This window comes from Octodon degus, unplaced genomic scaffold, assembly GCF_000260255.1.
Source record: "Octodon degus isolate 3935 unplaced genomic scaffold, OctDeg1.0 scaffold00004, whole genome shotgun sequence".
In the NCBI taxonomy this organism is placed as follows: Eukaryota; Metazoa; Chordata; class Mammalia; order Rodentia; family Octodontidae; genus Octodon; species Octodon degus.
The window spans coordinates 22,172,045-22,183,584 of NW_004524580.1; the positions used below are offsets into that span (position 1 = coordinate 22,172,045).

The 11,540-nt window shown below is 44.8% G+C and overlaps 1 protein-coding gene across 2 annotated transcripts in view; it reads left to right on the forward strand.

The window, feature by feature from the left end:
* The first annotated feature begins 860 nt into the window (after positions 1–860).
* Positions 861–11,540, forward strand: part of Cradd (CASP2 and RIPK1 domain containing adaptor with death domain) — a 214,140-nt gene continuing 203,460 nt past the window's right edge. Inside the window, exons 1-3 of one of the 2 annotated variants that reach the window (XM_023716435.1) lie at positions 861–994; positions 1,484–1,667; positions 2,155–2,458. In XM_023716435.1, coding sequence (XP_023572203.1) covers positions 2,161–2,458 — 298 coding nt within the window. In that variant the 5' untranslated portion in view covers positions 861–994; positions 1,484–1,667; positions 2,155–2,160. The remainder of the gene's footprint in view (positions 995–1,483; positions 1,668–2,154; positions 2,459–11,540) is intronic. The other variant, XM_004623792.2, reaches the window with a different exon arrangement.

Consider the following 11,540-nt stretch of genomic DNA (forward strand, 5'->3'; position numbering starts at 1 on the left):
ATTTTCAATGTTTCAGAAGCTGAAATAGACATGCCACACGGGGCTTAGCCTTCATGTTCTCTGTGTTTAAGATTATTCAGTCCATTTTTACAGCAGTGTAAGGCTTTTTTTTTTTTTTTTTGTGGAATTGGGGACTGACCTCAGTCCCATGCGCTTGCCAGGGAAGCTCTTATTCCACGGAGCCATCTCCCCAACCCTGCAGCAGTAAAAGGTTTGCAGGTGTTGTCTTTATGCTGTTGGCAAATACACATAAGGACAGACCTTGAGATTTTTCTGCAGCAGCATCCCAGTGTGCTGTTAATTGCTGTGTCAGTGATGGGAGAGGTTGGTTGGGGCTGGGCAATGGCAGCTTCCAAAGTCCACCGAGGTGTGGCCAAGCAGTTGGTTTGCACTGTTGTCTAGGAAGTCATCCTTCATGCTAAGCCTTTTGTCAGCCTTTTCAGTTATTTTGAATACCTCCATTTCTCCATGACAAATCTTCCTTCTACAGCAGCTGGCTGATTGCTGGAATAAATCCCGGCTGACTTGTAAATTCTTGTTGGAAAAAATTCTACTGATGTAAAGAAATGACTTTGCGTTTTAGTGGTAGGAAGTGGATGATGAGCAGATGAGTGCTGCCATTTTAAATGCAATAATGAAGAAATGTTTCACTCCTAGAGTGACTTTTGACCTGCATATCTATTATAGCCATTGTATGAAAGGCCTTGGTGGAGTTGTGTTAAGCAGCATCCATTTAACCTGAATAGCAATTGCCATCTCAAAGCAGTTGCCCGTTACAAACATGGCAGAAATAAAGCTTCAATCGGACCTCCAGTGCCCTCACTAAAGATGGCTACAGCACTTCCTGTGTTTGCCACCAACAAAGATGGCGGCCATACTTCCTGTTTAGGGTGTTCGCCTTCAACAAAGATGGTGCTTATGCTTCAGATTCCCTAACAGTCTGGATTCCGGTTGTAGTTTTTTTTTTTTTTTTAAAAGATACGTGGTTGCAGACGTAAGTAACAGGAGTCCATCTTTTCTCGAAAGCCGGGTCCTCGGGCTCTTTCGCCCCCCTAATTTGCTGGAGTCTCCGAGTCGGCCCAGGGTTGGGGCGGCGGTGCTGGGGACCCGTTCGCCCCTCGGTCCGCAATGAAGCTCATTCCGCGGAGCAAGTTGCCCCGAAAATCTCTCCTCCTTCTTCCCTTTTGTGGCATGTCAGAGGTCGCAGCTGCCCAGGAAGGGAATTTCAGAAAAGTTCCCAGCGGGTGCCGAGATCCAAATGTGGCCCCCTCCCCCGCTCCTGCCACCTCGGGTCTTTAGAGAGGGCTGTGAGGATGCGGGCTCAGGTGTCACTTAGCTGCAGGTGGCCCAGACCCATCTGTCACCCCTCGGTCCCGCCCTGTTTCTTAACCTTGGTTTACAGTGTACTGTGCCCCACTCACTAGAGACCTTTACGTGCCGCATGGCAGCCCACCGGGGCTGTGCTGTGGCTTTTTTTTTCCAGGAAAAAAACCCATTAAATGTCTCATACATGTGTGACCACGACTGCCTTGTGATGGAGATTCCGAATTCTTAAGAGAGAAGGACCGATCTGTGACTATCTATAAGGTTTATTGCAGATTGGACACAACCGATATTTTTCTGAAAGTGACAAAGAGGCATTTTCCCACAGTAGAAAAGGATTTTAGGTACAGTGGTACCTCTGCTTTCTGTCCTCCACCCCCATTATGGCCAGTTTCTGTGGTCGCTTGTGGCCATAATAGCAGTTTATGCAACCACAGAAGCAGGGCATCTCTGGTGAAGGTAATGTTAAAATAAAATCGTTTCTTCTCCCTTAGGCTAAAGCGAACTGCTGCTCTGGAATCCTCAGATAAAATTGCTTTTTAAAGCAATGTCCCTGACCACTGTTTTGATCAAAACTTTGTTGAACAAGGAATTGAGCTAGGATATAATGGCATGAGAAGAAGAGACTGAAACACTGATTCATGTTGATTCTGTTTAGAAGATTTGAAATTCACTTGGCTTGGCTTAACCAGCCTGTATAAACACCTGTGGCCTGACATGCTGTTAAGGTTCAAAGATCTGCCTGACCTTGAGGTACTCAGGGCAGTGACCCTATCCTCAGAGGTGCCGCAGAATTCCTGTCACCTGAGCTGTGATTTTGTCTCTTTCCAGGGAGAAATGGAGGCCAGAGACAAACAAGTGCTCCGCTCCCTTCGCCTGGAGCTAGGAGCCCAAGTGTTGGTGGAGGGCTTGGTTCTTCAGTACCTTTACCAGGAAGGAATCTTGACAGAACACCACGTTCAAGAAATCAAAGCTCAAACCACAGGCCTGCGGAAGACAATGCTGCTGCTGGATATTTTGCCTTCCAGGGGTCCTAAAGCCTTTGATACCTTTCTAGATTCTCTACAAGAATTTCCCTGGGTACGGGAAAAGCTGGAGAAGGCAAGGGAAGAAGCCGTCTCTGAGCTGCCTCAAGGTAGGCCTCAAAAAGATCAAAAAGCATTCAAATTGTTGGAGCTGTGCCCTTTGGATTAAAAGTTGAGGTTTTAGGCTGGGCAGGTGTCTGCAGTTTGTGGAAGTGGGTGAGGGCTGAGGACGGAAGGGACGTGTGGTTGAAGGGACAGCATGAGGTGGCATTGGGAAATGCAGGGAAAGGAGGAAGCGTAAACCATGACTGGGAGGTCGAGGAGGGAGCTCAGAGTACATTTAGAAATGCTTCCAGGGAAACTTGGCAAGTCATTTCGGAGGCATGTTCTCTTCAGAGAGCTAGGTCAGATCTCAGCCCTTGGCATGCGGGGGCATTTGGAAAGTGTAGATGGGAAAGCAGGTTTTGGCTTCCTGATAACTGATTTGTGGGGTGCCAGAACTGCCAGCTGGAACAGCTCTCTTCATGGAGGAGGAGACAGCCTCAAGGAAGACATGCCCTGCACCTGTCCCGGGCCTGGCCTCCGAGGCTACAGGGGATTATTTTGAAGACTGACTTAGTTTGTTTTGAAAGGCTATTGATGTAGAGTGTTCTTTTTAGTTTGGTTTTGTTCAAACACTTGGAGTATTTAATTTTGTAAGAGTATTGGTTTGGGGAGATTCTTGTTTTGATTTAATGGAGAATTGGAAGCTATGGAAAAGAGAAATAGTTTTGGTGTGGTCCTGTTTGCTTGACTTGTGTCAGAAAGATGTGGTATGGAACACTGGTCCTCTTCCAACAGTTATAGTGACTTTTGTTTTTTAATTAATAATTTGATGCAGAGTCTCACTATACAGCTTGGACTCTTAATGATCCTCCTGTCTCAGCCTCCCCAGTGCTGGGATTATAGGCATGTGCCACCACTCCTGATTGCTATGTTGAGTTCTGTTTTTTGGAAAATATTGAAGTGCAGAGAACTAAACTAGCAAAAATGTTTAAAAGATGATAATTAAAAGTTGACTTGCAAGGCCAGGCATGGTGGTGCTTGCCTGTAATCCCAGTGCTGAGGAGGCTGAAAACAGGAGGAGTACTACAAGTTCTACAAGTCTAAACTGCATAGTGAGACCCTGTACCAAATACATAAAATTATAAAAAAAATTAACTTGCAAATTTTTAACAAAATTAAGAGGTATCTTAAGGAGATTAAAATGGGGTCACACTTCTATGAATGCTATAGAATAGTATTATTTCTGTCACCCATATAATTAAGTGGTGTGTGTGTGTGTGTGTGTGTGTGTGTTGCTGAACACTGACCTCAGGTCCTTTGCAATGAGCTATATCCCCAGTCCTTTTTATTTATTTTGAGACAGTGTCCTACTAGGTTGCTAATTTGCCCATGTGGGGTTGAACTTGGAATCCCCTAACCTGTGAGCACTAGGATCACAGGCATGTGTGTCCTCACCAAGTTTAAATTGTTCTGCTAGTGACAGGCTTTTAGTTCACCTGTTTTGTTGTCCCTAAGTATGTATTGTTGCCAGGAGGACCTTGAAGACAAACACTAGGAGAACACTAAGCATTTTTTAACCTCTTTTCAGTTCAGTGTTATGTATTCTGCTTTCAGTAATGTGCTAGAAATGTCTCACATATGTTAACATGGCTTTGTTCAGACATGTGGAGTGTTTAATTTTATAAAGCTAATCCAAGCTGAGTTGACAGGGTTTCTTTAGCAGAGTTAGGAAATCAGCATTCTTTGGAGTTTCTGATGAAGTGATAGGAGTACTTCAAGTTGTTCATTTTCAGGCTTTCTTGTCACTGTTTTTGGAATAGTTGGCTAAAGACAAAACAACACACACACACACACACACACACACACACATAAAAACAACCCACCAAAAAATAAGAACACAACTAAATGCCACTAAAAAGAAATGACTTTTCTTAGTTTTGTCTCATAGACCTTATGTTTGAATGATTTTTTTCAAACCATATAGATTAAGTAATTATAATTAATTCTATTTCCATTAAGTCTCAGTATCTGATCAGCTTGAGATAACCAATTTATTCAGAAAGACCTGGTAAAATCCCAGTGGAAAAAGCAAACGTATTTTTTATTCCTATTCTTGGCTGACTCACAGCATCGAACCACGTAGGTATGGTTCAGGTTTTCTGAATTGCTGAAGAGGTCCGACCTTTCAGGAGCACTAGACCTTTTAGCTTGGATTGCCATTACAATAGTAAACACTACATGCCTGAAGAAAACCAAGCTAAATTATGTAAGAAGCTGCCTCTACTTTACTGAAAGCAGAACACAGAACACAGAATTGGGGAGAAGTTGAGAAATTATCGGTGCTTTCCTGGTATTTTACTTAGCTGCTGCCGGCATGTGGTTGGGAACAACAAAACAGTAAAACTAAGAGCCTGTCACTGTCACAGTTCTTCATTTACTTATATGATCATTTCGGATAGTGTAAATAGTACTGTGCTGAGTCACGCTTAGAAGTGTGACCTCACTTTCTGGCCTTCAGATTCATTTAGAAAGTGGGAAAAACTTAAAACTTTTTGCCATATGGCGAAAGTTACAGAGAAACTGAGGGATTTTTTTTTTAAAACCTTTTATTAATAATGCTTGCAATACATGATGAATACATTTCTGTAGCAGTACATATATTCATTATGTACCACAAACAAATGCTAAGAAAAAACAAGGAGAATGAAGCTGTATATAGCAGGGAAATTAGAAAAATCAGGGTTTCCCCAGGATTTGTTAATTCTGAACAAAGGATCGATGGAAAGACAGGTTGGCTCTGGAACAAATGAAGTACTTTCGTTTTACCTTTTATTGAGTAGCACTGCTATCAAAAAAATACTCAGGGGCTGGAGAGGTGGCTCAGTGGTCTAAAGCACCTACTTGGAACAAACTTGGCAAAGCAGAGGGACCGCGGTTCAATCCCCCAGCACCACATGCCAGCCGGCCCCGCCCCCTGGTGGGCTGAGCTGGCCACACACACACACACACACACACACACACACACACAGAATAAATAAATAAAAATAAAAAAAAATACTCAGAAGCAAAGCTTTGGCTAATGTATGTCTCTGTATAGCTTCCCTGATGACAATTACATAACTCATTTAACTGGTTCTTACTCAGTACTACTTTCATTGTACAAGATAGAGGTAAGGTGGGAGAATCATGGAGCAGCCGCCACCCGTGTCCTTGTTGCTCAGTTTAAAAGACATAATATTAGCGTTGACTTTGCAGAGCCACTCATGCCTGGCCCTCACTTGCTGGTAAATTCTGAATCTGGGATTTATCACTTTTTTCTTCTTCACTCTGCAGTTTTCTATCTCATAAAAGCTGCGTTTGAAATCCATACATTAGGCTACAATGTTGCTCACTGCTAGGGGCTTGCCTGTGATGAACAAGGCTCCAGGTTCCATGCCCAGAACTGAAAATAAAAATCGAAACCAAAACAATCCACATGTTATTAAAAATCTAGTATGCCACGGTTTCTGGTAGCAAATGGTTTCTACTGGTAAATGTCTGCGTGTATAAAGTATGTGTAGGAGGTGAGGGATGAAAGAAGTGATTTAAGGGACTTGATAATTAATAGTCTTGTCTTGTTTTGGACCTTAACATTTTGAAGGATTTAAAGTAATTAATTGCGTGGCAAATATTTTAATTCTAAAAAGGGGCTCTAACAAGTTGGAAACCTAGGTGTTTTTTTTTTTTTTTTTTTTTTTTTTTTTTTGTTGCTGCTGTTGAAATTCTGGACAAGTGTCAGAGTTGAAGTACCTTCCAATTTAATATGCCTACAGAAAGCAAACAAGCCCAGAGCCTGTTTCTTAGGACCCTGTTACTTCTCTAGCATGATTGTAATTTTAATAAACTTTGCATTAGTCTGCTTTGGTAAAGGCATCTTGAAATTCTGAGGGATGGTTAGTAGTGGCCTTCTGTCTGTGGGTGTGCGTAGGGTAATGTCTTATCTCATACTCTTATCTGTGGATTTGGGGGCCTTCTGGGAAGCCTAGAGAACAGCTAGGAGTGGGCTTCTCTTCAGCTAAGCATTTAATCCTTCTCTGAGACTGAAACAGTTTTATTTTCATAAAGTTTTCTTGATTTGTTCTTCTTGCAGATTCTTAGTTTTCCCCTTTGTTTAATTTTTGTATTTTATTTGTAAAATTTGAGCTGACTCAGAGGTTTGATTTGGATGATCCTTGTTAGCTGCTCTTGACTTGCATCCTGGATGTAATTTTTTAGAGAATTGAATTCTGTCTTATTCTCTACTTTTCTAAATCCTCCCACCAGCAAATGCTAAGACATTAAGTAAAAACTGAAATGAAACCCTTTGGTTCTCTCAGAATGTGCCCAACTCTGAATCTCTGTGAAAAGCAAAAAAAAAAAAGTTAAGATGTAAATGGATAATTGGCTTGTGTTTTCTCACCCTATAAGGACGCTACCATTTTGCAGAGGAATTCTGACGATAAAATGACTTAATCCCCCTTGGCACCGTGGAAGGAACACTTAATGGCACGTCCCTCCCTGGCCAAGGTCACATACTAGACATTAGATCAGCTGCAAACCCTCCCCGCCGGGCTCCTTTCAGGTCATTTCAGGAGATGAGCAGGGCACTGGGCGTGGGTGAGGTGGCCTGCCCTCCTGCCCACTTCCCCTCCTCACCTTCCATCTGCCCTGTAGCTCCCACTGTGCCCGGGCCCAGTGGGCCTGGAGAGGGACTTGATCGGCAGCCCTCACCACCCTGTCTGGAGAGCCTCTGCCCAAGCAGTGGCCGTGCAGCTCCTGGCTTGGGCCTGGCGGTGGCCCTGGGTCTCTGCCAGGATCCTTGTGTTAACAGTTTGCTTGCTAGCTCTGCCTTTCACCCCAGTCTTCCTTTAGGCACCGGGGTTTGTGTTTTAGTTTTTCTCTCCTCTCTGGATCAGATTCCTGCTTTCTGTGTTCTTAGCCACTGGCAAGGTGAAGGACCATAGCTCAGCACCCCCTGTGTGTGTATCAGATGCTCGCCTCCTGTGCCTATGGGTGTGGCTGTCCCCAGGCTGACACCTGCTGCAGCCTTGCCTGACCTTCAGCGGGTCCTCCCCATGGACCCTCCGCCCTGCACTGCCTGGCTGACCTCGCTGGCACAGGACACCAGGCTGGCTGGTACAGCTTCCTTCTACCCAAGCCCCAGGGCTCAAGCTGTCCCCTGTGGGGCTGGCCTTGAGTGACCATGCTGGGCCACAGAGGTGCAGGCTGGCCCTGAGATGTGTGTTTGGATCCATCTGAAGTCAGTAAATTCTGATGACAGGCATACTAGATATTGTAATAGTTTGTTTGAGGTATTTTTAGCTTGGGATTCTTCTCATAGGATCCTCCAGTCTTGCATGTCCCTGAACCGGCTCTGCCCACGGGCAGCTCAGTGCTGATCTCAGTTTCTGTGGCCTGTGGTTGGTGCAGGCATTTCTCTGTAGCTGAGCCCTGTTTGCCTTCAGCATCCTCGGGTACTAACCGAGAGCAAGGAGTCGCAATCCACAGCAGGACCCCTCCCTCTGCTGGTAGTGGTAGAGTGTGCAGGAGCCCAGATTCCTGGGGATCCCTGCCTGAGCCTGCCTGATCTGTTATGCTACGCATCCTGAGGACCAAAGAAATGCTGGGCACTGGGCAACCAAGGGCATTCCTTCACCCGTCCCACAAATATTTGTTGAGTCCTGGCCACACGCTGGGCATTAGGAGCTGGGGATACAGCAGTGCACAAAGCAGAGTCCTTGCCTTCCTGGGGCTCACTGTGTCCTAGGGGAGGGAGGGCTGAGCCGGAGCAAAGATTAAAATCACAATGAATAAATAACCTGTTGGGTGGTGGTGAGCACTGTGAAGAAAAGTGGTGTGCATGGTGCTGAGAGTGATCAGGAAACCCCTGTGATGTGGGGACCCCAGCCATAGACTTGACTCCTGGGATGGAGGGGAGAGAAGGGGCCACAAGGACACAGGAACTCAGCGCGTGCATGTAACAGCATGGCTGGAGAAGACAACTTCCTCACAGAGAGACGGATCCCTTCCCTCACCACTGCCAGCTGGGTCGCTGCCATCTGCTGTGCTTCCTACCCTTCAGTTGTGTCTTGGGTGGTTGTGAAGACAATTTCAGGCGACTTGTGGATGTGAAGTAAATAAACAGAATCACGTGAGTTTTACTGTCATTGCAATCCAGATGAGACTGACCAGAGGCCCTTATGCTTCAGGCCCTCTGTGGACAACAGTGTAGCTAGACTTTGGCTGCATTGCTTTTTTTTTGTTTTAATCTTGGTATCAATTTTAACAGCTCTCTTCCATTTATGGGAAGTGAAATGGTTTTCTATTTATGAAGTTCCTGTTAATGACACATTATTTTTATTTAAGCAAAAATGATTCAGCATAAGCAATAGTAAGTACTAAGAACGGAACAGGAGGACGGGTGGATGTGGCCCAAGAGTGCGAAGGTGCTTTTCGTGTGTTTTCCACTCACAGAGTGTGGCGGGGTGTGGCCGGGGAAGGAAGGCTCCCGCCCTCCTCAGGTGCGCTGACCTGCCTACTCAGGCTGTGTGCAGTTTTGCTTGTCCAACTTATGCATGGTGACAGGGACTGGCTAAGGGTATTAGTAGAATTGCTAAGTTTGTAAGTTTTCCTCTGTTTTGAGACAAGTTCTCCCTATGCAGTTCGCGCTGGTCTTGAACTCATCATGTATTCTGGGCTGGCCTCAAACGTGTGTCAGTCTGCCTGTCTCGTCCTCCCAAGTGCTGTGGTGATAGGCCTGCACCACCATGCCCTTGTTTTCCAAATTTTAAACACATGCATCTGCTGCTGTAGCAGTCAGCGAAACGGAGCCAGCTCCCAGCGTTATGGAATTTGGGAGCCGCGAGGGCCGCCCAGAGGATGTAAATCTTGTCTGAGCAAACGGAGGCCTCGAGATTAAGTTCGCTTGCCTGTGATCACACAGTGAGTTGACGTAATTTATTGCCAGGACTGGATCCTGGCCTTCCAAGTCTTGATTTAGGGCTTTCTTCCCTCGAAATCTTGGCTCCCACTGGGTTAGAAATGGAATTATATTATGCCCTGGCATTAATAATTGAAAGACTCTTTCAAAAAATTGTACCTTTTTTTTTAATTTTGAAAGGAGAATTTTCATGGGCTTTAAAAAGTATATTGGGAGAGATTTTTATAAAATCTTTTTATTTTTATTAATGCCAGTTTTAATCCTTTAAAAAGGAATTGTGCCAGCTCGGTACTGCATCTTATCAGATTTTTTTTCCCCCCGCTTTGGCTTCTGCAAGGCTGACAAAGAGTAGAAGACTTTTATCGAATATTTATGGGACTGATGAAATAATGCATCTGTTGGCAGCTAAAAAGGTGCTCCTTCTAGGAACAGCAACCACGTGATGGGTCTTGCCCCAGCAGGGAAGCCTCCATTTCACTTTAGAATACACATTTAATGTCCTCTGTGCTTAGAAAGCCTGAGACCCCAACCCCCTCCTGTGGCTGTGTGGATCACGTGGCTACCTCAGCCACCTTCTTGGCCATCTAGGTTGAGCTCCGAGGTCCTCAGCCCATGCTGTGCACCACAGTCACTTGGGGGAGTGTTTAGAAGTATAGATGGCCCAGCTGCCCCAGGCCAGCCTGCCACAGTGTCTTTGAATGTTTGAGCATGCGCATGTGTGTACGGACGCACATGGGCACAGGCACAATGCCGCACTAGGTTATTCATTCATTTATTTTTGTATCAGGAATTGAACTCATAGGGTTAGCCAGATAGCTCAGCGGATTAAAGTGCTTGCAAGCAGGCACAGGGCTGGGGGTTCAATCCCTGGGCCTGCCATGCCAGCTCCCCCCCTGGGGCGCTGAGATGGCAATTGAGACTGGGCGTGGTGGTGCACACCTGTAATCCCAGCTTTTGGGAGGCTGTAAACAGGGGGTCACTACGAATCTGATCTAGCAGTGAGACCCTGAACACTTTGTAGACCCTTCACTAAAATACACACACACACAAAAGGAATTGAACTTAGGACTTTGCACTGGCCAGCAGGCACTGTTCACTCAGCTGTGTCCCCAGTGGGTTAGGTTATTTTAAAGCTCAGCCGGGCTGCGGATCCTGAGATTTGGCCAGGTGGTTACAGAGACGTCTTTCTCATAGCTCCCCATGGCTGTGTACTCGTGTGAAGAGTGGTGGAAGTGGAGGTAGAGAAAGATACTAGTTTTTAATTCCTTGAATTTCTTGAACATTGTTGTTGAAGAATGAACTAGAAGCTCTAGCTCTTTCTAGGTGTGACTCCACACACAGCATTTTAAAAATTATTATTAATTTTATTGAGAAATAAATAGCAATCAGACAGTTTCAAAACAGGTTAGTAGGACAGTTACAATAATTAATACGTTCCATATTGTTGTCTTCTTAGTGGTTATTCATAGTACAACATGCAGACATGATATCCTGTCCAAACACTATTAGTACAGATCACTGAATCAAGAGAAAGTAGCTGTATGTTTATCCTATTTTGTATATAAGATACAAAATGGTCCTTCATTTGTATCCCCTTTTTTGTTTAGTTTTGTCAGAGAAGGGTATTCCATTGCCATCTAAATATCATAGGTGCGTGAATTCAACAAGATAATCCAATACAGTCCAGTATTTTTATCTTGGTCTTAACCGTCCAGCAGAAAAGTATAAAAAACGAGCTATGAAAAGTAAAGTCGTATTAATATGCTGAGCTGTAAAAGGCTCAAGTCAACAACTTCTGACATTGCCAGTCCTACGGATAACTCACAGCATTCTGGTGCAGGGAGCACCCTGAGGGTGTAAGGCTGCAAGTATCTAAGAACCAAAGGGGAGGAATTTGAGTTAGCTGGAGAATTGGAATTCAGGGCATTATTTTCAGTTCCTTTCCACACTGTTTACTAGTTGCATACCCTCACAGTACTTTGTGCTGTATGGATCAAGCTATGTCCAAATGGAGACAGAGCTCGAGTGAAGAATGAGTTGGATGCTGCTCTCGTGCTCAAGTTCGAGTGGAAGGTGGCTGGGGATGGGAGAGAGGACAGAGACAGTGGGTACTGTACCGGAAGAGTGGGACTGGTTTAGTATGTTCTTCTGTGGACTAGTCAGGCAGACGGTCTTTTTTTTTTTTTTTT